The following is a 25,000-nucleotide window of genomic DNA, read 5'->3' on the forward strand; positions in this document are numbered from 1 at the left end:
TGCAGTTTTTCATCAGTCAACATCCTAAAATGTGTAAAACAAATGAATTGTTCCCCTGAAAATATGACAAGGACAGCAACATTAAGCCAATAAGTCCTTTGACATCCAATTATCAGTGTTTGTTACTCTTTTTTCTGCAAACAAACATGAAATATTCATCAAGTCAGTCTCTTGATGGCCTTCTGTCCAACTTATTGTGCTGTGAGTACTTAGTTGAGTTGGTGGCTGCAATGAGAATCAAACTCCAGACCCAACAGTGTTCATGTAGCTCTTCCTCTGTGACTAAAGGGTTACTTTGGTGTTTTCCAACCTTTCTTACCATGTTGTTGTGTCTAATGTGGACAAAAAATAATTTGAATTGGTCCAGTATCGAGGGAGAACGCTAAAGTGCAATGTAATCATATCGGTTTTATTTTTAACTAAGCACCGTTAATGTAACTCCACTAAAAGTGCTCAGATTGTTATTATAAGTTAGAATATAATTAGCATACGTTAGATTTCTTTCTTGCTCTCAGAGAGACAGAAACTCTGAGAGACATCTCATTACGTGATATTTGCATATTCATGTTCTTTAGAAACAGCCTTTAACGTTACATTCTGGCCCTGAACAACACCTTTTTGTGATTGTCACTTCATTGAAAGATGGAGAGATTTTAGGAAGTTGGTAAAAAGCCCTCCGACTCTGAGAGAAAGCTTTTATGTGCCCACGTTTTTCTCCTCCTCTCTTTTCCTGCAATCAGTAATTTAAATCTTCTGCTCTGGTCTCCTGGTCGCTGCCCTCACATGCACACGCTCGCACGCATCCCAGCTCTGGCTTTATGTTTTAAAATGTTTAATTGGGGCAATTTTGTGTCTCCAGCCCCTTTCATAAATAAATGTGCCTCGATTTTTGACTTGCCGTGATGTTTTAAAGCGGCTGGTGGAAAGCTGACGGACTAATAGACCAAACAAAGTGGGAGCAGACTAATTGCTGACATTCTTTCTGAAAGTCAATAATCTGAAGCTACTAACGGCTCCCCGCCCACCCCGTCTCTATTAGCTCTCCTCGCTCTGCCCGCCCTGCTCCACTATCTCCCTCCGTCTCAAGCAGTGGAACGTGTTTCCCTAATTGTCGACTTTATTACACGTTTCGCCGTCTTATTAGCGTCGCCGCGGCATCACTTTTTAGCCTGGAGTCGGTTTCTTTTCCACTCGGCTTGGCATATTTGGAGGCTCCCGGTAATAAAGCATTTCCACGCGCCGTTTTGTTTTTTTTGATAGTGGAAGAAGCGAGCGTGTAGCTTTTTAACACATGTTCACTTTGAAAACAATAGCGTTTTCTTTCCCTTTTTTTGCATTTTGCATAATCTGAATATATTTTCTGGCTCGGGGTTTTGTTGAAAGTCAAGTTAATTGCCTGCTTTTTGTCTCTCTCATGAGTGAGGGAGAGAACGAGAGAGAGTATCTCATGGCCTGTGTGTGTGTGTGTGTGTGTGTGTGTGTGTGTGTGTGTGTGTGTGTGTGTGTGTGTGTGTGTGTGTGTGTGTGTGTGTGTGTGTGTGTGTGTGTGTGTGTGTGTGTGTGTGTGTGTGTGTGTGTGTGTGTGTGTGTGTGTGTTGTGGTCCCAATAATCACAGATCTGCTGTGAAATGCTGAACCGGCTGCCTAATAACAGCCTGAGAGCAGATCTAAGTGGCTGGTGGAGGCTGACAGAATAATAGACGAATCGTTGACATTGTTTTTTATAAATCAGGAGTAATTGGAAGTTTAACCAACTCCCTCCGTTTGTGTGTTTCCTGTTAATCTTTCTACTGCAGCCGTCGTTTGGAGTGGATCTCTGTTTGTGCACTTCTTGTTCAACATGTTGATCTGTAGCAGCAGAACCTTTTCCTCTCGTACTTTTATAATAATTATCTCAACCCTCTTATTCATTCAAAAGTATTAAAGCAACACCAGAAATACTGTGGACTCAACTTCTATATGATTACAAGTATTCCTGTTTTTGATCATTTACTCCCTTTGAAATACAATTTGACTTTTGGTCCCATCAGTGTCTGATTCACTAAACAACAACCCTTTACCTAAAGAACATGTTTCACTTACACTATAGTGAGAAGCATGAGCTTCTCTTTCACCTGTTTCTGTGTTTTCAGCTGAACTGCTGCTACGTTTCAAACTCAAATCAATTTATTCTTAATTTTTATCCAACATTCAACATTGAAGCTGGCTTCACGATCACACTGAACTAACCAATGTTTACATTTTCTTTATTATTACTTTAGGATTCATGAAACACTGATGCAACCTAAATACTAAGTACTCCTTATACTGCAAAGTACGTGTCGGGTGAGGAACTCTGACATGTAGCATCGACAGTAAGCGTCACATTTCCTCCGTGTCCCGACAGAACAACGCTCAGGATCTGCGAGCCGAGCGTCTGCGCAGAGCAACGGAGAGGCTGCGCAGCCCCGTGGTCTTCAACAAGGACTCTGCAGTCAGGAAAACTCAGCTGAAGTCCTTCAGCCAGTATGTGGAGAGCCGCCCAGGTGAGGGAACAATGCAACACGCACACTAATGCATACAGTGTTTACACAGGGAGGTGTGTTTGCACAGAGCAACACATCTAATGCACACCTGAGAGCAGGTAACCGGCACGTTGAGGGTCAGATGTTCACCAACTCTTCCTTTACTCTCAGTCAACAATTACACTCCAAGATATCAAGTGACACTTACAAAAGAGTGAAAACTTCCTTCGTTCTTAAGGCAAGGCCAGTTTATTCATGCAGCATATTTCAGAAATGAGGTAATTCAAAGCGCTTAAATAGAATAAGAAAATAAAACCATAAAAGCTACGGTGCCGTGTAATCATTGTTTGATTTAATTAAAGGTGGCAGCAAACACAAAGTCCTGAAGGAGAAGTCAGAGCTGCAGTTTTCTGGGAGTTTGTTCCAGATAAAGAAACGCTGCTTCTTCATGTTTACTTTTTAAATCTGGGGACAAAAAGACGACCTGAGAGGTGTGGATGGTTCATGATGTAGCAGAAGATCAGAACCTTTCAGTGCTTATTAACAACCTTTGGACGGACAGGAAGCCGGTGTAAAGTCCTCAGAACTGGACCGAGTCGCAGTGACTCGAGGAGCAGCGCTCTGAATCAGCTGTCTAGTCGATCTTTTTAAGGAGACCTGTGAAGACTTCGGTGCTGTAGTCGAGTCTACTCAAGATAAATGTGGGGACATGTTTGTACACATCCTGCTGAGACAGAAGTCACTCATAGGCTGACTTTGTAAATTGTCTAAATGGGAGTCCAACACATATTTCTAGATTTCATAAGCACTGAATAAATGAAAAACACGGGACATCAACAAAGAAAGTGAGAAATATGGAAAAACATCACTGAAAGACCTGCACACTAGTCAAATAATAGTCAAAAGAGTGATAGCAGCAATGCTAACTAGCCTCAATAATGACCTCACAGACTCCGTTAACCACCTGGCTTCATGTGCTTCATAAACTTAACTTGTGACTTGTCTTCACTTGGCTTCCTTTGTCCCACCAGAGGTGAAGAGGCAGAAGTCTGTCCCTGAGGACCTGAGGAGGGCCGAGGAGGACCGGGGTTCACCGACGGACCTCGACATTCGCCGACCCTTTGAGGAGGAGGTTCGTCGCTTTCTTTCCCCTCAGTCACTTTATGAAGCTTTTGTGTTGAAATAGATTCTATTATTTTACTCATTACATTCTTGATTTCCTGTTTGTCAGCTGACTTCCTGTCTCTCCTGTCTTGTCTTAAATTAATCCATCACTGAGCTCTTCTGCCCCCCTCCTCCCCCTCCTCATCCTCACACACACACTTTCTCTCTACTGTCCTCCTCTTCTTCTCCACAGAGACACCCAACTATTGATCGAACCGATTTTAATTATAACAATGGTAGATATCAGCTGCCATTTACAGTTGTGTGTGTGTCTACGTGTCCTTCAAGTGTACACACACACACACTTCTCAGCCTGTGTTTGAGCTTGTGTGTACATAGTGTCTATAAGAATGCTATTGTGTGTGTGTGTCCGTGTGTGTGTGTGTGTGTGTGTGCCACTGGAGACCACGGGGTGAATCTCTCCTCGCAGGCAGCCCTCGACCCTCTTCCCATGCGCACACACACACACAGACACACTCCTCCTCCTCCTCCTCCCAGTGCCTGGGCCCCAGGGTTAATGGGTGTTCAACCTTTCCATTATCCCGATCAGCCAAGAATTACCTGCTGAATGATGTTTGCATTAATATAATATATATGGTAATTTCCCTGCTCTTAATTACGGCTGGGCCGAGCGCGGCAAGGGGAGTGGGCTGATCATGTGTAAAATTGATTTGCCAAGGAAAAATATGGTGATAGAGCGAGGAGGAGGGGGGGGGGGGGGGGGGCTGCTGGGAATCAACACATGCACACATCACACGTGCACAGAGCCACACACACTCACACACTGGAAAGAGTGCTGGCCTGGGTGGAATGAAAAAAAATCAACTTTCTCTCTCTCCTGCTCACTAGTTCTTCTTCCCATTAAGAAAAATGAAGTGCATCAGCAATAAAATGGAGATATTATTATTTTTTCCGGATGCATCCTCAGTAGTGAATTTGAATAAACATTCACTCAGAGGAGTTTCTATGGAGAATAGCAAGCAGTCAGGAGACAGAGGTGAAGAGGGGTCAGAAATGGAGTGTGTGTGTGTGTGTGTGTGCGTGTGTGTGTGTGTGTGTGTGTGTGTGTGAGAGAGAGAGAAGTTTGAAGACTTATCTGAAATGGGCGAGGTTTATATTAATGGAGACCTTTAACCTGCGGCTGGGTTAACACTACACTGCAAAAAGAAGTACTGAAAACAACTTGTTTTATGATTTATGTGACATTTTTGAAGCTGATGTCTCTTTAAACTTCCACCTGCCTCTCTCTTTGTGTAAATACTCAGAACAGGAAACTAAATATTTGATCTGAATTTATAGTCAAATACTTGCAGATTGTTTTTAATGAAAGTGTAGAGGAACAGTCAGTAACTAGCACACTAGTATAAAGTGAGACGTGACTATGAAGTGGAGTCATCGGGAACATTCGTGTTGATTGATTGAGGATCAGATGTCAACACTCAGTAATATAAAGAATCAGTTTTATTGTCAATTTTGTTGCATAACAATAAACATAGTGAGAGAAAATAAAGAAAAACTCAAACCTTTATAGAAAATAGGAAATAATTACTATAAAATGTGAAGAAAATATTATAAAAGCTATGAATAATATATATGTGTATTTTTTTATTAAAGAGCAGTCCAGTTATGTGCAAGAATGTGCAAACCTTTAATGAAGTATAAAGATTACGTTACAAATATCCACAGAAGGAAACATTAACGTACACTTTGATACAGATGTGGAGGCTGATGTGAGGAGTGTGAATGATCAACACAGCTGGATTAACGGCGTCAGTGTGAACTGTGATCAGAGCCGTTGATGACGCAGCGACATCACAGTAAAGACGTGATGGAGGTTTGAGTCGTGGCTGCTGCTTCTTTAACCGACCTGTGATTACTGTCCTTTAACTCAGCACATGTGCAGAACACACCAACGACTAACTCCTAAACATTCAGATGCAGAAGAGTTCGTGCACAGCCAACACTTTCTGACTACGCAGATATGCAGAGAACATGCAGAACGTCCACAAACCTGCACAATAGTATAAAAGAAAGGTTTCCTCTTCAGATGACAGGTCAGCTTCGTGCAGCCGTCCATGCTGTTAGTATAAATATAATGTTTATAAGTATAAACAAGGCTTCATGATTTAAACATTCACAGGCTACAATAAGAATGACTTGACTTTAAGTTTCGTGCTTCTTTAGTCCATCTATCAAGTCAATTCATTAAGTTATGTTTAATCTTTTAGAATTAGTTTGATCATCTGTTTCGCTGACGTTTCATCAGTTATTGATCCGTAATGTGGCCAATATTTATAGAAGAATAAGTGTTGTGTTGATTGCTTGTGAATAAAGATTTACTTCAATACGTCTTCATTCACAGCGCTCTGATTAGGTATTCAAAGCTTTGCTGCTCATTGTTTTTTGGCCATAAAGTGTTTTTGAAGATGAGAAAGAGGAATTTAAAAAACACCAAACGAAAGTAAAAGGCAGCAACAGTTAATCATTAGCTGTTTGTTGTATCTCTTATTGTGAAAGTCTTTTTCTGGAGTTATTATCTTTTGTTTTTCTGTTTGGATGTTTCATTAAAACACACTTTCACTCTCTTCCTCCTCCTCTTCCTCCTCCTCTGCTTCACAACTTCTCTTTTCATTTTTTTTTTTTATTCTTCTCTTTTTTCTGTCACCGCTTTACCTTTTTGCTTCGTTCCTTCTTTCTCTATTCTGTCTCATCCCTCTGTCTCTGTTTAATGCTATATCGCACTACTCTTCCTTTTCTCTCATAACCTCTCTCCCTCTCTCTCTCTCTCCCCCCTCTCTCCCTCTCCCCCTCTCTCTCTCTCTGGTTGACAGAAGGCGTTCAAAGACACCAGTCAGTATGTGGTTGGGGAGCTGTCTGCGCTGGAGAGCGAGCAGAGGCACATAGACGCCCGAGCAGCTCGCGTGGAGAAGAGGCTGCGCTATCTCATGGACACAGGTACCCCAAGCCCAATTACACTGGAAAAACTGTTTTGGCAAATTGAGCGTACGCACGCACGTACACACGCATGTGGGAGTTTCTGTGTGTGTGTGTGTGTGTGTTTATGTGTGCACGAGAGAGAGAGAGAGAGAGAGAGAGAGGGAATCTTTGAAGCCCTCCCTCCCCTTTCAGTTGAATGTTGCACGACGGAGCACTGGGTGGATATGAAAGGAGGGGAATGGGGAGGTGGAGAAGGGAGGGTATGGGGAGGGAGGGAGGGAGAGTAGGAGTGTGTCTCGGGGATGGGAGAAGAAGGGAGACCTCTCTGGGCCGGGGTGATAAGGGAGCCCTTCATGGGGGAAACGATAACTGGGTGCGATAGCGGCGCCCCAGCCGAAAGTCTCCGCTGCAGCCGTTTGCCAGCCGCGGCCCCAGCCAGCCGCCACACTATTGAACGGCGCGCTCAGCCACGCACGGCTACACACACACCCGTGCACCCTCCTTCCCTTAGTACATATCTGGCCTTCATTGATATGCTGTATAAGGAAAGATGGGGGTGAGTTTATAAAAAAAAAAAAAAAAAAAAAGAAACACGAGGCAACACAACACGAGCACGGACACAGTTCACAAATCCACGACACACACAAATGCTTACACACAATCTGTTTTTTGGCGTACGCAGCCAGATTCTGAAGGTTTTTTATTTAAGATTTGGCCGGGGGTAAAGCCTTGTTAAGACATGAGACAGTGTGCCGAGCCAACAGAGGGGCCTTGGCTCCGTTAAGAGTCCCCAACTGAAATTGGAGAATAGCTTCGCATTTGTGATACTAAACCGTCCCGTTCCTCGCCCGAGAAAGAAGAAGAAGAAAAATAAACATGGTTCCAGGAAGTGTAAAATGTAGTGTAGCTACAGTATTCGCTGTAGTAATTTAGTAGCAGCTCTCATGCTTTTTTTTCTCTGATGTATCAGTGCCCACCTCGGTGGATTTTAGCCCCCAAAAATGGGATTTGTGCTCACCTTCCTCATCCCATTTGGGGTGCTGATATCGAGACTTTCTCCCCCTTCCGTTTTGTTGTGTTCCTCCCTTTTTTTTGCCTGCCTCCCTGCCTCCGTGCCCTCTTCCCCTGTCGGAGCGCACGCCATTGTGTCAATGTGAAGGGCTTCTTCTTCTCCCACTGATAAACCAGCCGCTAGGTTATTTACTTCCAAACACCTTCAGCCATAAGGATTTCTCTTTATATAGTTTTATATATATATATATACCTGCAGCCCCCTCCTGAAACATATGATTCACTAGAAAAGGAAGAGGGTGACAAAATAATAAAAGGGTACCAGCAAGAGAGATTCCCTTTTCACCCTCTTATAACGACAGTGGGGAATGAAATCGAGAAAAAGTGTCGCAGTGCGATATATATATGTGTATATAATGTGTGTATATATATATATATGAGTGATTTTGTATGATGTACTGTAAATCTCAAGTGGTCAGAACTGCACATAACGGTTAGCATGCAAGACATCATTATTTAAAGCTCATTACTAAATATATAACTTCAGACTGGTGCTGATTTCACGCCGAGAGAAAAAAAGTTTCCATCTCGCTCACTTCTCTGAAAGTGCATTTCTGTTTCCATATCTCATTTTGCAGCACTTATCCCAGAGACTCATCCAATAGGTTATGGATTGTGCCTTTAGGCCGAGGTCTGGAGGCATCAGAGCGAGACGCGGCGCTGACAGGTGGTAACTACAGTAACCTTTATCACCTCAGCAACCGAGGTCACCTTTCTATAGGCTGTCACAGATGATAGATATATATGTTCTTCTTCTCTGGACCCAGAATGTCTGATTGAAGTTGTGGCTGATTGGCTGTAAGCAAAACATCCGGTATTGATCCATCACATCTGACTGGTGCCGGTTCTTCTGGGGAACATGGGGAGAAATGACCAGCAAGTTGATACTTCTTCCTCTGCAAGCCACACTTTAAAAGTCCAGCCGACGTCCAGGGCTCCTTTTATTTAATTAGATGTCCAAGTGCCTGGCTCAATGTAGGGACTTACAAAGTCACAGTGCAATTAAAGTCATTTCACACCATGTTACTTTATTCAAATCTTGATGAGCTCTTTCCTTTGACGCCAATAAAACGTTGCACACAGCGAGGACATTGGTATGAACGTTGGTCGAAACATTTACTCTCCTACTAACTAACTATTATTATATATGTGAAGTTCTTCGACTGCCTCCACTAGTCTCGTGTTTCGGCACAAAGTAAACCGGACTGAATAAAGGCGTAAACACAGGTACAGCACAACGTCGTGCATTACGTCACCTGTCACATAACCGGAGACAAGCAGCGGAGTTTCTGATTGCGGGTCTTTCTTGAGAAAAGCTTGGACAGAAAATGTCCCTTTTTGTTTTAAGTGAGCATGAGTTCAGGTGATGAAGAGGTGGAGACAGACCTGTCAATCACAGTAAGCCCCGCCCTAAAGCATACCCTGCTTTATGGTCTCATATCCGTTAAGAGTAGCTAAACGTTATGGATTTCATTTTTAAAGATGAGACAATAAGAGCCGAATTATGACCGTTGTTTGAATAGAGGAGACGTTGCTTTTGTTTAAATATTTTGAATAAAATGTTCTCGCTCTTTTATACTTTACTCGTTTTGCTTACAGAAGGCTTAAAAATGTGATTATTTCGTAGCTCCGTCAGACGCTAACGCTCCGTGTCGATCAGATCTATCGAGCAGTTTGTTGCTGGACTTTCTCAGCATAGCGGTGAACATGATCACGTGATCCAGACCTCTATGAGGTGAGTCTGCGTGCGCTCAGTGAGCAGCGGTGCTGCAGGACCGATGGGCAGATGTGAGCAGACCGAACCGACTGATTGTTCATCTCTTCTCTGCTCCGCCAGCAGAAAGCCCGCGAAGATCCACCGTGCTCTGCTGCTCGCTCTGCTTTGATATCTCATGCTTCTGCTTCGTCATCCCCTCAGCCCGTCTAAAGTCATTCTACATAAGCGTGTGTAATGTTTGCTACAAGTCATGAATAATCTGTGTTTTAAGGAACTTATCCTGTTATTTTTTGTGCTTTCTATGTTTCTCAACGCTCTCTGCATCACTTTTTATTTTCCTTTTTATCCCTGTGAATCTCTCCTCTCTCTCCCTCCTTTTCCTCACCCCCCCTCTCCTCTCCCCCCCTACTCTCCCCTGGTTTGGGCACAATGCAGCTTTCCGCGGCATTTTTCTATTACGCCGCGGCCCTCCCCAGATGAATCCCAAGTAATTGGGGTGGTTAATTTATTTACTCAGAGGCAGTTCACAGCACATTAAATAATAGAGATAATTGAACAAGAATTGTCAAGTGTCTTCTGATATCAGACACATTACAGAAGGGAGTGGGCATAAAACTCCATTTCTATGCCCCCATTGTTTATGGTAATTAAGTACACAGATTTATTCCTTGGTTGCCTTCCAAGCTTATGGCAAGCGCCATTGTTGTCTTCTATTAATATGTAATCAGTAAATAGTTTAATTTTCTAATCTGCGGTTGGAGAATTCACTTTCTAACAACTCTTAATTACTGCTGGGCTCTAATGAGTCTCGCCGTGCCGACGCAGCCAGCCAATCGGAGGCCAGGCCCGGGTCGAGGAGGGGGGGAGGGGTTGAATTCCTACGGTGCCCCCCCCCCCCCCCCCCTCGGCTAATGAACTTGTTATTCTCGCATCACTGGGAGCACTGTCCTTCACACATGCAGCATGAGGAGACCGCTCACCTCCTGCAACAGAACACATATTAATGTGACTTTATTGATTTATAGGAGGAGAAGCTGTGTTTTCCATGAACACTAGAATATTATCACGTGTCTGTCTGTAAGATGTAGCAAAACTTTTAAACAATCATGCAACCCTCATACTCTGTTGATGGCGTCTTTAATGTCTTTTATTAGCATGCTAATTTAAGATACGTTTCATCGTTATTGTGTCTCTGCCGACGCATGTAGTGCTTCTGACCTCGGCATTGTTGCTTTTCTAAAGGTATTGTCACGCAGAAAGAAGAAAAAACATATCAAACGCTCCTTATTGAAAACACAGAAGAAGCATTGAAATGCGTTGCAGAAAATCCGCCCCCTACCTGGCCCCTGCACCTATTTACACACACTCCCCGTTTCAAATAGCTATATAACCTGCAACAATGGACGCAATTATCCAAATAATGGCACTTAGCCGCGCCGCAAAGCTGCCTCTCACCTACTGCGCATTTGATAAGAGATAAACAAGCAGAGAGAGAGGAGAGAATGAGTTTTAGCTCTCCCAGATTAACATATGTTTAAAAATTGCACTCGAAGCCGATAAGATTGACACGGGGGTTTTTATGGCGCGCGCTCCTTTAATCTGCCTTTGTGTCTGCCGAGTCGACGAGAGGAGAATGGCACAAGGAGGGATCCGGCAAGAGCTTAATGTACTTTACACATGCAGCCTATCCCCACTCAGTATCTGAGGGAGAGAGGACGGACTGTCAATGCCGTCACATCGCAGACGCCTCCACTGTGATTGTGTGGAGGATCGCAGGGTCGGCTTAACCTGTGGCTACAAATCACAGCCGGCCCGCCGGGCGCGTTTTCAGTCGCCTAATTGTTTTTAGTTTTATTTGCCAATATGAGGGATTAAAAAAAGGATTTAAGATCGCCGCTTTATTTACCACAGTTGAAGATGTATTACTCGTATTTCTAAATGGGAATCTCCTCGTGATGGGTCTCGTTAGGATGTTATCGATACCAGAACTGGCTTATCGGTTCGGTTCCTTATCGACACTCTTATCGGTTCTTTTTGATTATTTTGTGAGAGAAAATGAATCGACATTTCTTTATGTAAACAAATATTCTTTCTTGAGCAGCAACACAAGCAAAAACACATTCTCGGCTAATCAATGATCTCAGTGATGATCTCTCATTGATGATCCTGTTCTTCTGATCAAACTCCGTATGACATCACTAACGTATGACATCACTAACGTATGACATCACTACCGTTACCTGACGGCTGCTCCACAGACAGACTGATGTTCTGCTTGTTGGTCACATGTTGTGATAAACTTGCTTGTGAGGGTTTTATTGTGTTTGAGACGAACAGAGTTCTACAATGTTTCCTTCTCTCTGATCATGATGTGAGTCTCACGCTGTACTGAGAGGAGACAGAGAGACAGAGACACAAAGAGACAGAGACAGAGAGACAAAGAGACAGAGACAGAGGACGTTTGAGATGAGGACATCTCACTCCAGAACTAAGAAAGTACCGATAGCAGAACTCCGGACCGCATCTATTCTCCGGGTTTTTACTCATTTAGAACCAGGTTTCTGGAGGCATCCCTAGAATCTACACATGACTGCTTCTTAATTCCTTTTTTTAAATCTGTATTCCAGGATGTCCACTTTCCTCTCTCTCTGTGTCGTCCTCACACTAATAACGATGATGTTCAGGCATTTATACATTTCCTCGACGTCAAGTGAGCTGGTCTCTCTCTCTCTCTCTCTCTCTCTCTCTCTCTCTCTCTCTCTCTCTCTCTCTCTCTCCTGTCGTCCTATAATCCAGCATTGTAGCCGCAGCATCTCATAGTCTGACTAAAGGTTTAAGCCGGTCTACGTGAGCGGCACGGGGACGCACGCCTCACATCAAGCCTTCGTCTCGTCGCCGCAACACAAACAGCGCGTGCAGCTTTAAGTGTATTATCAGAGGCAGTTCTTTTCACAAACGTATTGCCCGAAGAAGCTTAACATTAATTACTGTAACTTTGGGCAGATTACATCCCGTGCACCGCCTTGTAAGCGCAGGCAGACTCATCTTGACCTCCCTATACGAGAGCTTAAAGACACAAGAATGGCATTTTAGCAACTTTAATGGGATAACCAAGTCTAATCTTTCAGCTCTGACAGAAGGAAGAAGTGTTTGGACCATAATACCCTCCTAGTTCACAGACTGATGGAGGGAGAGAGGTTTGGGCTTTAATCAGCGGTCACTTTGTTTTACAGGTGATACTGAAAACGAATCACGGCTCTCCTCCTGAATCTTTCAATAAAGCTGGACTGTAATATAAACGCGGGCCACGCTGAAGGTTGTTGATCCATAATCACAGACCTCAACTCGTAAGCTGAGCTCATGGCGCCTCAGATAGACTCGGCCAGAAGAAGACGCGTCTCCTCTTCCCCTCAAGCCTCTGGGTCATTTTATTCTTGTTGTCTTCTTCTTCGTCAGGGTTATGAAAAGAGCACTCACTTTCAGTCAAATGTTTTTTTTTGTGTGGGACGCCGGTGGAATGTGTTTGTTGTCACCTTGAATTCACTTCAGGAGCGAACGCACCGCGGGAAGAGAAGAAACTCTGGGGATCACTCCTTTAAAAACCCATTGCCTCTTTTTCTTTTGCCTTTGAGGGGACAAAACAAAAGGGTGTGTGTGTGTGTGTGTGTGTGTGTGTGTGTGTGTGCGTGTGTGTGCGTGTGTGTGTGTGTGTGTGTGTGTGTGTGTGTGTGTGTGTGAGAGAGTTAATCTGACCCAGTTGAACCTTGGAGTCACACACACACACTCCCGTTCCCGGTCATGCCCTTAATCTCTTCGGCCATTTGAATGTTTGAGCAGCAAAACTATTTAATTAGTCAACTTGCATGGACTCTGCACAAGTGACCAATCCCCCCCCCAATCCAGCACAGTGACACCACCCTCACTCCCAGATGTGCGCCACTTCTCTCTCTTTCTTTCTCCCCCCTTCTCGGTGTCAGCCTTTTCATACATTCTTTAACAGTGGGGATGAAAGGGGGATTTTTAGGAAGATTAGGGAACGGGATCCACCAGGCATTGTCTGAGAATCTTCAGATAAAACGAGCTGGGTGGAGGGAGTCAACGGGAGGGAGGGAGGGAGAGGGTGTAGCTGCTCGCCAACGTCCCGGAGACGTGCAACTTAAATTTGTAAACTATAACAGGAATTATCGGCTGCGCTCCCTCTTTATTTTTGTGCTTTATCTTTCTGATGCTTTACCTCCCTGATGATTTTGTCACTTCCTTTATTTTATTTCCTCTAAATCAGTTAAAGTTGCTCCGACCGGGCCGCTCGCTCGCTCCTCCCTCCCTCCCTCCCTTTAGCCTGCCAGCGATAGGGCCGATTAACATTTTCAGCAGAGGGGTGAGAATCGGGAGGTGGACAATGGCCGCTTATGATAATCTGCTCTTTATTGGAGCATCCCACCAATGCTTTCATCAGCCTCTCTGCCCGAGACCCCGTGCAACAAAACCGTGCAGCAAACACAGACTACACACACACACACACACACACACACACACACACACACACACACAGAGGGCCATGTACTGCACACTCAGCTACACACAAGACCAGGAAATGAAAACGCTTTATTGTTTGACTGTCTTGTTTTTTGTGTTCATATTTTTGGTTAATGTGTTGGTTTGAAGTGACGCCGTCACGTTTAACGTTTATCTTTCTTCCGTCTCACAATTCAAATTTAAATATTCTCACGTAGCTCAGATGCTCTGGAGATATTTATCACTTGTTTGTTGGTTTGATTATAATTTAGTTAACAAACTAAGCGACCCCGAACCACATAATTTAATTTTCACCCATGCAGTCAATTAATCACGTCTTTCTTATGGTAACGGCCGTGGTGCACTCCACAATGCAGGTTAATGACAGAGGGTTGGTCAGTAATTACACCATTCACTTGCTAACACAGCTGCTCGCCATGCTACCGTTGTCATCACCCCCCCCCCCCCCCCCCCCCCCACACACACACTCCTCCCCATTTCCCATTGTAATGAGCACTCCAGGCTACAAATGCCAACAGCTGTCTCCCCCCCCCCCCCCCCCCCATCCCAATACATTACCATTTAAATATCTATTTAAACAGCAATTTTACATTTGTGTATTCTGTAGCTGGAGCCAGTGGCCGTTAGCAGCCTGGTGTTTGGTGTCCGTTGTAATGTGATGCTATTCCAGACACATTTACAAAACAGAGTAAATTAGTGAGTGTATTAAACAAACCCGAGACTTAATTCTTCTTTACCTCCTGAAGAGTCGATGTTTTCCACCAGAGTATATATATATATGTGTGTGTGTATTTTGACTGAGCTGTTGCCCCTGAAGCAAACCTCTGAGAGGAAGGAGGGACGGGAAAGGAAGCGAGGTGGAGGAAAGGAGGAAAAGGACGCAGCGATTGTGTAACTAGTGAATGGCGGCACAGAGATGTGAGGAGGATGACTAATGTTGTTAGCGGAGCCATTACTGGTCCGCAGATTAATTCATCAAGCAAATTCATCGTTCACCTCCCCTCTGCCTCTTGTCACAAGGCATGTAATATGACACCCCTCAAATTTGTTCTAACATCCACCCCAGGGGGGAGAGAGAGAGGGGGGGTCGAGCTCTCCCCTCCTCTCTCACACACACACACACACACCCACACACACACACCCTCCTTCTCTTTGCTAATGGAGCAGGCGGAGCCACTTATGCTAAAAAGATTGCAGCTGTCTGTCAGCAGGTTGAGGAGGGAGGAGGGGGGGTTATCACTTCTCTCTCGCTCTCTGTCTCTCTCTCGCTCTCTGTCTCTCTCTCATACTCATTCATTCAGAAAATGTCCTCTCTCACTCCTTCACAAATAAATATGTGTGTAAAAGAGTGTTAAATGAGGGAGTGATGCGTTTGAATCATTTTATCAACCTTTGTGAGGCTCAGTGGAACATTTCTGTCTGTAATGCATACTTATAATGTGTGATAATGTGCTTATAGAACTGTATTATTATAGTTATAAACACTCTTAAATATCCATAAAGCTTTATACCAATAATCAAACTCATTTAGCATTTTATAATGACTTTACATGGTCGAGTATTATAATACTTCAGTTACTGGTCTCTCATTGGCTGTTTGTGTGTATTATAGTTCCTATAGTTGTAAGACAATATACTGTTACACATAATGTATTTAAATGGCTGTATAGTTCATTATAATGTGATTATAAGTTACTCTAAGAGGTCTTTGTTTGCTTTACCTTAAGTGAAAAATGATTTTTTGTTTTGTGTGTTCTTGCAAAAAGATTTAATGATTATTTTTAATTTTACTTAAAGCAAACAATGTCCAATTAGAGTCACTTATTATCCCATTATGATGAATTATAACAGTTATTATAATGTATTATGATTGAAGGACTAATAATATACTGTAATCCTTGCAAACAATTGTCATTAAGTGACCAACAATTCAGAAGTATTATGATACTTAACCTTATAAGTTATTATAAAGTACTTTATAAACTGTTATGATTATTGGTATGAAGCTTTAAGGATATTTACGAGTGCTTATAACTATAATACAACAGTGCTATAAGCATATTATAATGCATTATAGACAGCACACAAAGTGTAACATAAATTTATTTTATACTAATAATACCTTTGTTTCTGTACTAAAACAGTACTAAAGAAATATTTACATATTTTTCTACAAAACATTTTTCATTCAACAAAGTTGTTAAATGTTAACTTTATACACTTAAAATAATCCCAAAATGGCAATGTTTTGATTTAAATAATGAAATCTGTTGTGATGAACTGAACAGGACTGAGTTTATTGAGTTTATTGATACCGAGTGTGTGTTCCCTTTAAACGCGTGCAATCCGACTCCCGGCCCGACGCATGCACGCTGACGTTTGTGTTAAGCCATCCCAATTAACACCGTCAACAGGTAGCTGGGTTTACACTAGCGCTGAATCAACTCGTGTTCCTCCGCCCCTCTTAAGCTCCCAGAATGGTTCACACCTCAGTGTGTGTGTAAACACATACTCGGGGAGCTAAACCACCTGGCTTAACCTTAGCTTAGCCCCACAGAGCCCGGGCTTATCTGCACATTTCAACAGTGATTCCACAACGCTGCTTTTAGCTGTGGAGCTGCAGAGAGGAAGGCCTCGGTGTTTAGCAAACAGTCGGTAGTAGAGACGAGGCACAGTCCTTTTTCCTTCTGTTTATCGCTGTCAATATAGCAGATATGTCAGGTTAGAACGGGTATAATACGATAAATAGCAACATTTATCTCTATAATACAGCAGGATGTGATTTTTCAATTTCAGCTTTTGGTTGAACATTGATCTGAACCTATTCCCAGTTTATGGGGATTCAGACTCTTTCTATTAATAACTGTCATTAAATCAAATATAGGTGAGTAAGGGATTCACACTGTCGACAGATGGTGTTTATTTTTAAGTAGTTTTATACATTTCATTTGACATACGGTGCATGAAAATATCACAGAACAAGTCGTTGTTTTTGCTGCTCCGAATGTAAAAGCTTGGTTTGTACTCGTGCAAGAAAACGACGTCATGGCGGCTCAGTTCACTGATAGAAGCTCTAACGAGTATTTCACAAAGACGGTCAATTTGTTTTTCAATGCTTTAGAAATTGGAGGTATTAAATATCTATATTTGAATCTGTTTTTGCAGCCAAATCAAATTGTTTGCAGGATGTTTAACCTGCGTTACCTTTTGTCTTTACATGGCTTGTATTAATGCGAACACTCCATGAATATGAGTTTACAGTTAGTTAGAATATCTCCTCGGCATTGTTGATGTTGGTTTTTGGCATTTGCTGGTTAAACTTGTCTGTTCGCCCTCTGGCGTTTCGGAGAAAAACGTGTATAAACAAAGCTTCAATTAATTAATCAGGGATATTAGAATAGTTGTGTGTCAGTTTAATGTTTGTGCAGCAATCAAAACAAACACAGCTCCGACTTTTAAGATGTTTAACGTTCTGATCAGAATCCAGCATCGTAGTCCCTCCTCTTCATGTGTCTCCTGCTAGCTTAAATAGAGACACCCCCCCCCCCCCCCCCCCCCCAACCCGCCACACTCAAGCAGAGCAGTCAGAGGAGAAAACGAACCCGGGGCCTAACAAATACATGAAGGTTTGGTTTTTAACTAAATCCCACAGATAATGGCTACTGTGTCAAAGACTAAAGATAGCGGGAGGGGTGGTGGTCCACGGAGTGGGGATTACTCTGGCGTTTTGCATCAGTTGCTTTCAGCTGGGTGGCCCTGCTTGTCAAAAAACAGAAGAAAAAAAAGAAGGAAGGGAGAGTTTGAGGGAAGGAGAGAAAAGCATTTAACGCGGCACATTGAGAAGAAGAAGAAGAAGAAGAAGAGGAGGAGGGCTCTTAATGCCTTCAAAGCAAGGGGAGAAATCAGCCATTAATTTATTCTGTCCCTCACACACACACACACCATGTTCACCCCTCCTGTTTGTTTCCTCCTATTGTAGATAAATTCAGTAACATCTGGTCCATGCCAGTCTTGGAAGTCCACCAGGACCAAGGTTGACAAAATGTTACCACCACTGATCTCTCTGTCTGTCTGTCTGTCTCTCTCTGTCCGTCTCTCTCTCTTTCTCTCTCTCTGTGTGTGTGTGTGTGTGTGTGTGTGTGTGTGTGTGTGTGTGTGTGTGTGTGTGTGTGTGTGTGTGTGTGTGTGTGTGTGTGTGTGTGTGTGTGTGTGTGTGTGTGTGTGTGTGCGTGTGCGCACCTTGAATGATGTGTGTGGATTGAATTATAGTCCTGACGTGAGGAGAACATTTTCCACCCTTAGATTCAGGAGGCGAAGCAGATGACGGGGCTATTCATTGGCTGATAACAACTGATGGGGAGGTTAATAAGCTACACACCCAGGTCATCACAGGCTCTTTATGGGGCTGCAGAGGAGAATGGAGGACGATGATGATGATGAGAGGTGTGTGTGTGTGTGGCAGGTTGTAAGGAGTGCATCTCTTCAGTATCTCTACTTTGACATCCCTTTTTAAAGGTCCCTCAAACTTCTCTCTATCGCACTAAATTAGCTAAACTGACTTTAGTGCAGGAGAGAGTGAATGTGTTCTTTGCAGTAATACGCAGTCACACGGCGTACATGTCCTGAAAAAGACTTGACTCTCTGAAGCTTATAACCTTTATGTAAATTATTAATTAAAGTGTATCTGTGTGAGCAGTGGGTGTTGTTGAAGGTAAAACCTGTACACACACACACACACACACAGAAACTAGAAGAGGAAATCACCTTTATTACGTTTTAAACAGTCAGTAGAAGGTCTACTGTGGTATACTTAATGTTTAGTATCGTAATACTTGAATACATACAGACTAGCATTGGATCGGTTCTGAATGAGTCTGAGCGGTGCATCCCTGCAGGTGATGCTGCAGCTTTTTCCACAATATTCAAAGCAAGCATTCCCTCAATGGCTGATCCCCGACATGCTAATGGATGTAGTGCTGCTGAGGAGTCATGCGAGTTCAAACAGAGAGCATCACCACTGGTCCGGTTGATAGAAAGCAGCCCCCACCGGTCCAAGCAAAGGCTCTCGTTCTGTAGAATAGAACCAGGTACCAGGCAGGACCCCGGCATGGGGTCTCTCTGCTCCCTATCACACCACTCACCTAATAATAGAAGAGAGCCCCCTGTGGAAAAGGAGCTAGCACGAGCCGGTGAAGATCACGCTGTTAATAGGATGATGCCCTTTTTTGCCTTTTGTCATGAGATTACGAACGTGGGATGGCCTCTTCTTCCTCCTCGCTCTCACCCGCACACAGCTACAGGCCTCCTGGAGGGCCCCGTCCAGTTGGAGTGGAGACAGAGGCTTTGTTCCTCTGCGTGTATGGTTAAAAAAAATAATAAATAAAAGGCCCGCAAATGAAAATACCTTTTAGGGGGTATCGGCAGGTGAGCTCCCCAATCAGGCGTCTCAGCAAAAACACACACTCAGGCAGTACATTTCTCATACCCCCCCCCCCCCCCCCCCCCCCCCCCCCCTCTTGCGTTATTAATTACCTGAAGTGCTCTGGCCCTCGCGGAGAGAAGAAGAAAAAAGCTCTTCTTTCTCTCTTCATCCAACACGACGGCCTAAAGTGGGAGGAGGGGGTGTGTGCGTCAGAAAATAGAGGATGATAATAGTAGTAATGAACACACGGGTGACAATAATGAGAAAGGTAATTGAGAAATTGTGTGTGTGTGTCTCCTCCCCCCCCCGCCTTTATTTTTCCTTTTCCAGCCCCGAGCCAAGTGGGGACAGGTTGAAACTCATCTTATTTAGAGCTCAGTCAAATGGTTCTCGTAGAGCGGCGGTTTCTGGCTCTGAAGTGAGTTAGGGAGTGTGTGAAGTCGTAGATTTATTTTTCATTTTTCTTGTTGACGTTGAGTGCACTGTTGGGATTCTTGTTTTAACACGTTGATGCTTCACCGCTGCTCTTTTCTTTTCCACTCCGCTCGCTTTGATTGTTTTCTACTGTCGTGTGTGAGAGAGAAACGTTCCCCGTTGGACCGTACATGCATCAAAGATGCAGCTTGTCTCCGTGTCTTCTGCTTCCTTCGTACGTTTACTTTCCTTCCTCGTTACTTGCGTCCTCATGTTGTGTCTCTCTCTCCGTCTCCCTCCCTGGCCTTTCTCACCCGGGCTGCGATAGAGACGGTGGCGGTCTGGGCTTTAACAGACAGAGGCTGCCTCCACCAGCCCATAGTCTGCCACTCTCTGATAATGTTTATTGATTTGGAGCAAAAACACAATTTGATGGAGTGGGGCGAGGGAGGAGGGGGGGGGGGGGGGGGGTGAGGAGAAGGGAAGGGATTGTATTTGTGTGATTGTCGCAGCTTGGCTGGTTCTGCTAGACAAACAGAAAAATACTCCAGAAATTGCATTTCATATAGACTTCTTGTAAAAAGCTTGATTTTTTTTTTAACATAATCGTGTGTTTCATCTAATAGAGATGCTCTCAAGTCCGAGGCTACGTCCACACCGCTACACTTCTTTTTTTTAAATCAAAACGTTCTCAGTCCAGATGAGCGTTTCATAAATAATCTCCGTCCGTACCACCAGGGCTGATAACTCCAATAACAGCTCTCCTCCTGCTCATGTTGGCAGTAGTAGCTTCATAAAACACAGAATATAACTGCACAACAGCTGCTGGCATGGACAACAAGGTCAGCAATGCTTGTACTTCGTTATCCATGTTGAAAGTAACCGCTGGTGGTTGTTAGTTTTCTTACAGAAAAGGATCACGTGATCGGACAGTCGAATCAGAGATGAAGCATCGTGTACTGCAGAAACGTAGCAGAAGTTATCCGTGGATGTAACCTGAGTCAAGTCCCAAGTCTTTGAGCTACAGGTCAAGTCTCTCATGGTCGTAATGTTTCCTCCCCTATGGTCTTAAAATCAATGTGCTGAAGGAACCTGTTCATTCTCTTGGAAAGTGTCCTAAAAGTGGACAAAAATGACCGGGAACTTGGTGGAAACACGGCTTTAAAAATAAATGACTTCTCTTACTCAAACACACTGTGTGCAAGCAACAGAAACTGTGTGTGTGCGCAAAGTGTAGACTCCCAATATGAACATTTCATCTCCAGAGAGAGTCTATTATGTGAACTCTGTTTGAACGAGCCCCCGCCTCCTCTTAACCTCTGAGGTGGAGGAATGAGAGGCGTCGGGAGGTTGGCCTACTGTTAGCTCTGAGGTCAAACCTGTTTGCCCAAGGCTGTGCGTGTGTGTGTGGGGGGGGGGGGGGGCTGTGTGTGTGTGGGATGAGAGGAGGAAACATATTAGCAGCACAGACCTGTCGTCTGTTTTATCTCGGTCTGTGAACACGCATGTTGAAACAGTGACGTGATGCATGTGGACGCTCGGCTGCTCATTAAAAGAGGCTTTAGTGATCCCGCCGTCCACATAGTTCATCTCTCCTTCAGTCTGTGCTCATGATCCGGGCTGCTAGAACAGAGAGAGATCACCAACAATGAGCTTTTAGAGACACAAATACAGATGTTCTGTCCAACGTCGTCTCCTAGAAATGAAATCTAAGATGCTTCCTTTGTACAAGAGAAACGTAAGAGGAGACGATGTTCTGTTGACTTTCATAACCTTTTAGCTAAAGTCGTACAGAGTTCAGGGATGTGAAGCATTTTAAGTTAATCATCAAAGATGTCAGAGTTCAACATATTTCTCAGAACTTGTTGTAATTATGTTGGTTTAATGTTTACAGACAGTAAACATATTACTGATGTTTATTTAGTGTCATCAGGACACGGAGACACAGTCTGCAGATCAGTTTATATTGGTTACCTGCTCTCCATTAGTCAGTTATTGATCTTTTATTTGTAACCTTTACTTGAATAACCCTTCACAGCTAAACAGGAGTTCATTTCTACTTCAGTATCTTAACATGTGACCCAGATGATTAATATCATCACCATACTGACTGAAACAGACCTCCAACATTAATGCACGTTGCAATTAGAAACAAATTATTATGCAGCCCCACTTATGATTATGGAAAAGACCCAGTTCACCCCCCCCCCCCCCCCCCCCCCCCCCCACACACACACACACACACACACACACTCCTGCCTCCTCGTCCTTTGTCGGCTGTAAAGCAAGCAGTGGTTGACAAATGACACCGGTGGAAAAGGCAGTCATTGTGCCTCAGTGTGAGAGAAGGTTTCTCCTTTTTCTCTTTCTTATTTCACTTTTCTCCTTTTTCTATTCGTGGAGGGAGGGAGGGGGGGAGGCAAAGAGGTGAGTGTGAATCGGTTAATGTGTTCCATTCACCAGACATTATACACAGGTTCAATAAAGCAGGAATCTGCTCTATACGCTGGAAACCATTGTGCCATTGAAGAGCGGCTAAAAAGGCCTCGAACAAGCCTTCCCCCCGGAAAAAAGAGAAAGAAGAAATACCCCTCAGCAGCACTCCAGTAGAGAGCAGAACAGAAGAGCACAAGGGAGGAGGAATCACACGTGAAATGTAGAGCGGGGGGGTCGAGTCTTACACACAAGTGTTGTCATGTTGCCGAGTTAGAAACTGTTGCTTTTATAAAACGTGAAGCTGTTGAATCTGATTATTTAACGTAGAATCAGTTTTTCTGCTGCATGTTTTCTGCTCTATGGCCAAAGCTCCCAACAAGACACTCCTCTCCTCACATTGATTAAATCAAGTCTGCAGCAGAGTACCCCCCCCGGACCCCTCTGATTAAGGCCGGCCCCTGTCATGCATATTCACAGCGCCGCAGTGACGGCCTTTTAACGAGCTCTTACCCTAATCACGGGAAACAATGTTCATCCTGTTTCTTTTTTGTTCCTTTTTCCACGTTTCCTTTCATGCGTCTTCGGCTTTCATCTCCGCCGATTCCCCGCTGATACGAGACGAGCTCGGCGGTCGGACGGTGGGAGAGACACACAAGTCCTTTAAATAAACAGCGATTCAGAAAGTTCAGCTCTACGTCCTCCCTTTCCCCTCCTCCCCTTCGTCTTTCTCCTCCTCCCCCTCCTTTTTACATGTCCGATAGACAAATTGGATTAGCAGCTATTGGATTAAATGGTGGGATAAGAAATGAGATGAACGTGCTGTGATCACGGCTTTTTAATGTTTTCTGTCTCGTTTCCTTTCTCCTCATCTAAACTCTTTCCTTCAAGGCACCGAGAGAGAGAAGAAGTTTCCCTCTCATCCAGTTATCGTATTTCATAACGTTCTAAACGGATACCTGGAGTTCGTACTTGGCCTGATTGTCTGCCCCGTAACTGGAAGGTCAAAGTATTGAGCCCTGTGTTGCCCCAGGATTGACTCATTGACTAATGTTTCCTCAAATTGACGAATTGCACTGAAGCAATTAGTCATTTTATTGATATTCTATAATCACTTAATCATTTAAGTGATTTTTTTTCAAGCAGAAATGCCAATCATTTGCTATTTTAAGCTTCTCAAATGTTTCCTTCTTTTCTCTGATTGATATTAATTGAATACATTTGGGTTTTGGATTGTTGCTCGGACATGAAAAAAAGAAGCAATTTGAAGACGCCATCTTGGCCTCTGGGAAAATTTGAGAGGCATTTTTCACCATTTCATAGATGAAAATATTAATTTGACAGCAAATTTCATAGTGAAAATAATGATTAATTGCAGCTTAAAGTGCACCTTTTGGTGGCGACTTTAGTGCCACCAAAGTGCCCTCAATAAAGAGACAATCAAACCTTCAAAGTTGTAGCGTTTGCATCAACCGGAGGCCAAATACATTAAAACAAATAAAACCGTCTCATTGCTGCTTTGGGCCACGATGAAAGTAGTCCACATACTAGTGAGTATTTACTCACTAAAACTACTCGTTGCATGCATTTAGTGAGACCTAGCATAGTAGCATTACACACTTAATTAAAAACCAGAAACCGCAGCACGACCACCTCAGGGTGGGTTCCATTATTCCTATCTACCCTGAATGCAACAGCGGCCAAGATAGCTATCTTAATCTTATTTGGCTATAGAGGCCCACGCTGTCTTTCCTTCCCTCGATTCTTTTATTTCTAACTCTCGTATGGATGCATTCAAACACACGTTGACCCTCCCTAACACATATTCTTCAGGATAACCGTCTTCCTCCACACGCTCATGTCGTCGTATCTCCGCCGTTGTGTTTGTGAGAGTGAAACAACAGACGATCAGATAGAGGGGTGGTGGGGATGTGTGTATCGGTTGTATCTCGTTGAGTTGATTGTATCTCGTGTGTTCCTCACCACCGATAGCTGCGGCGACACCAAACATGATATTAATGACGATAAAGTTTTCCTGTAGGAAGGGAGACCCCTGCGTATCTCCATCAGACATGTTTCACTAATCCTTTGATGTCCTGATCAAACGCCGTGCCGACGCCAAACTTCTTGCTCCGGTCTCGGTAGATTTCAGGTTCCTGTTTCTAGAGCTGTGCCCTGCTCCGTGCTGTTTACAGCGCTGAGAAATGGCGTGCGAGGCAAGCAGCGAGACCCAGAATGCAACCCTGCCAAGTCGCCAGATGCTTTGATCCAAGATGGCCCCCCGAGAGCCAGCATGGATCCGCAGCTTCTCGGAAGCCAAGGCTGGATTCACAGACACAGTGTCAGTGCTGCTTGCCAGGGACATTTACACCATTTGTCTTCACACAAAACAACGTCTCTGTTGTTGTCACTCTTAACATATGCCATTCGTTGGGCACGCTCATTCCAGTACGAGTGGGTACAATTCAATAAAAAAGGGTTGTTCCAGTGGGAGTCGAACCCTCAACCCTGCAGTAGAGCATTCATTCATGAGTGCAGCTCCTCTTAATCTTCTGCATATATAAAACTGAAACAGCAGGTTTTTTGCTGTGTTGCTGTAGTTTCCTGGTTACTTGCAGTAACATAATGCAGTGGATTGGTGCTCAATTAGTGGATTGATTGATGAATTAAGACAGAAAACAACTGTGATGATCGACTAATCGTTTTAAACTGGTTCCAGCTGCAAAAACGTGAAGATTTCCTGCTTGTAATTTGAATATAAATGTTTTTTGTTGTTAAAGTAAACATTTAAGTCTCTGTCAT

General features: G+C 43.7%; 1 protein-coding gene across 9 annotated transcripts in view; it reads left to right on the forward strand.

The window, feature by feature from the left end:
• The window catches only part of ehbp1 (EH domain binding protein 1), a 133,322-nt gene that overhangs the window by 95,586 nt on the left and 12,736 nt on the right, over positions 1–25,000 (forward strand). For 7 of the 9 annotated variants that reach the window (XM_076104157.1, XM_076104148.1, XM_076104150.1 and 4 more), the window contains 3 exons: positions 2,387–2,525; positions 3,536–3,636; positions 6,500–6,623. In XM_076104157.1, the coding sequence (XP_075960272.1) occupies positions 2,387–2,525; positions 3,536–3,636; positions 6,500–6,623 (364 nt within the window). Of the gene's footprint in view, positions 1–2,386; positions 2,526–3,535; positions 3,637–3,861; positions 4,316–6,499; positions 6,624–25,000 lie in introns of those variants that run through there. The other 2 variants (XM_076104149.1, XM_076104153.1) reach the window with 2 other exon arrangements.

This window comes from Anarhichas minor, unplaced genomic scaffold, assembly GCF_050575085.1.
Source record: "Anarhichas minor isolate MPS153535 unplaced genomic scaffold, ASM5057508v1 ptg000029l, whole genome shotgun sequence".
NCBI lineage: Eukaryota > Metazoa > Chordata > Actinopteri > Perciformes > Anarhichadidae > Anarhichas > Anarhichas minor.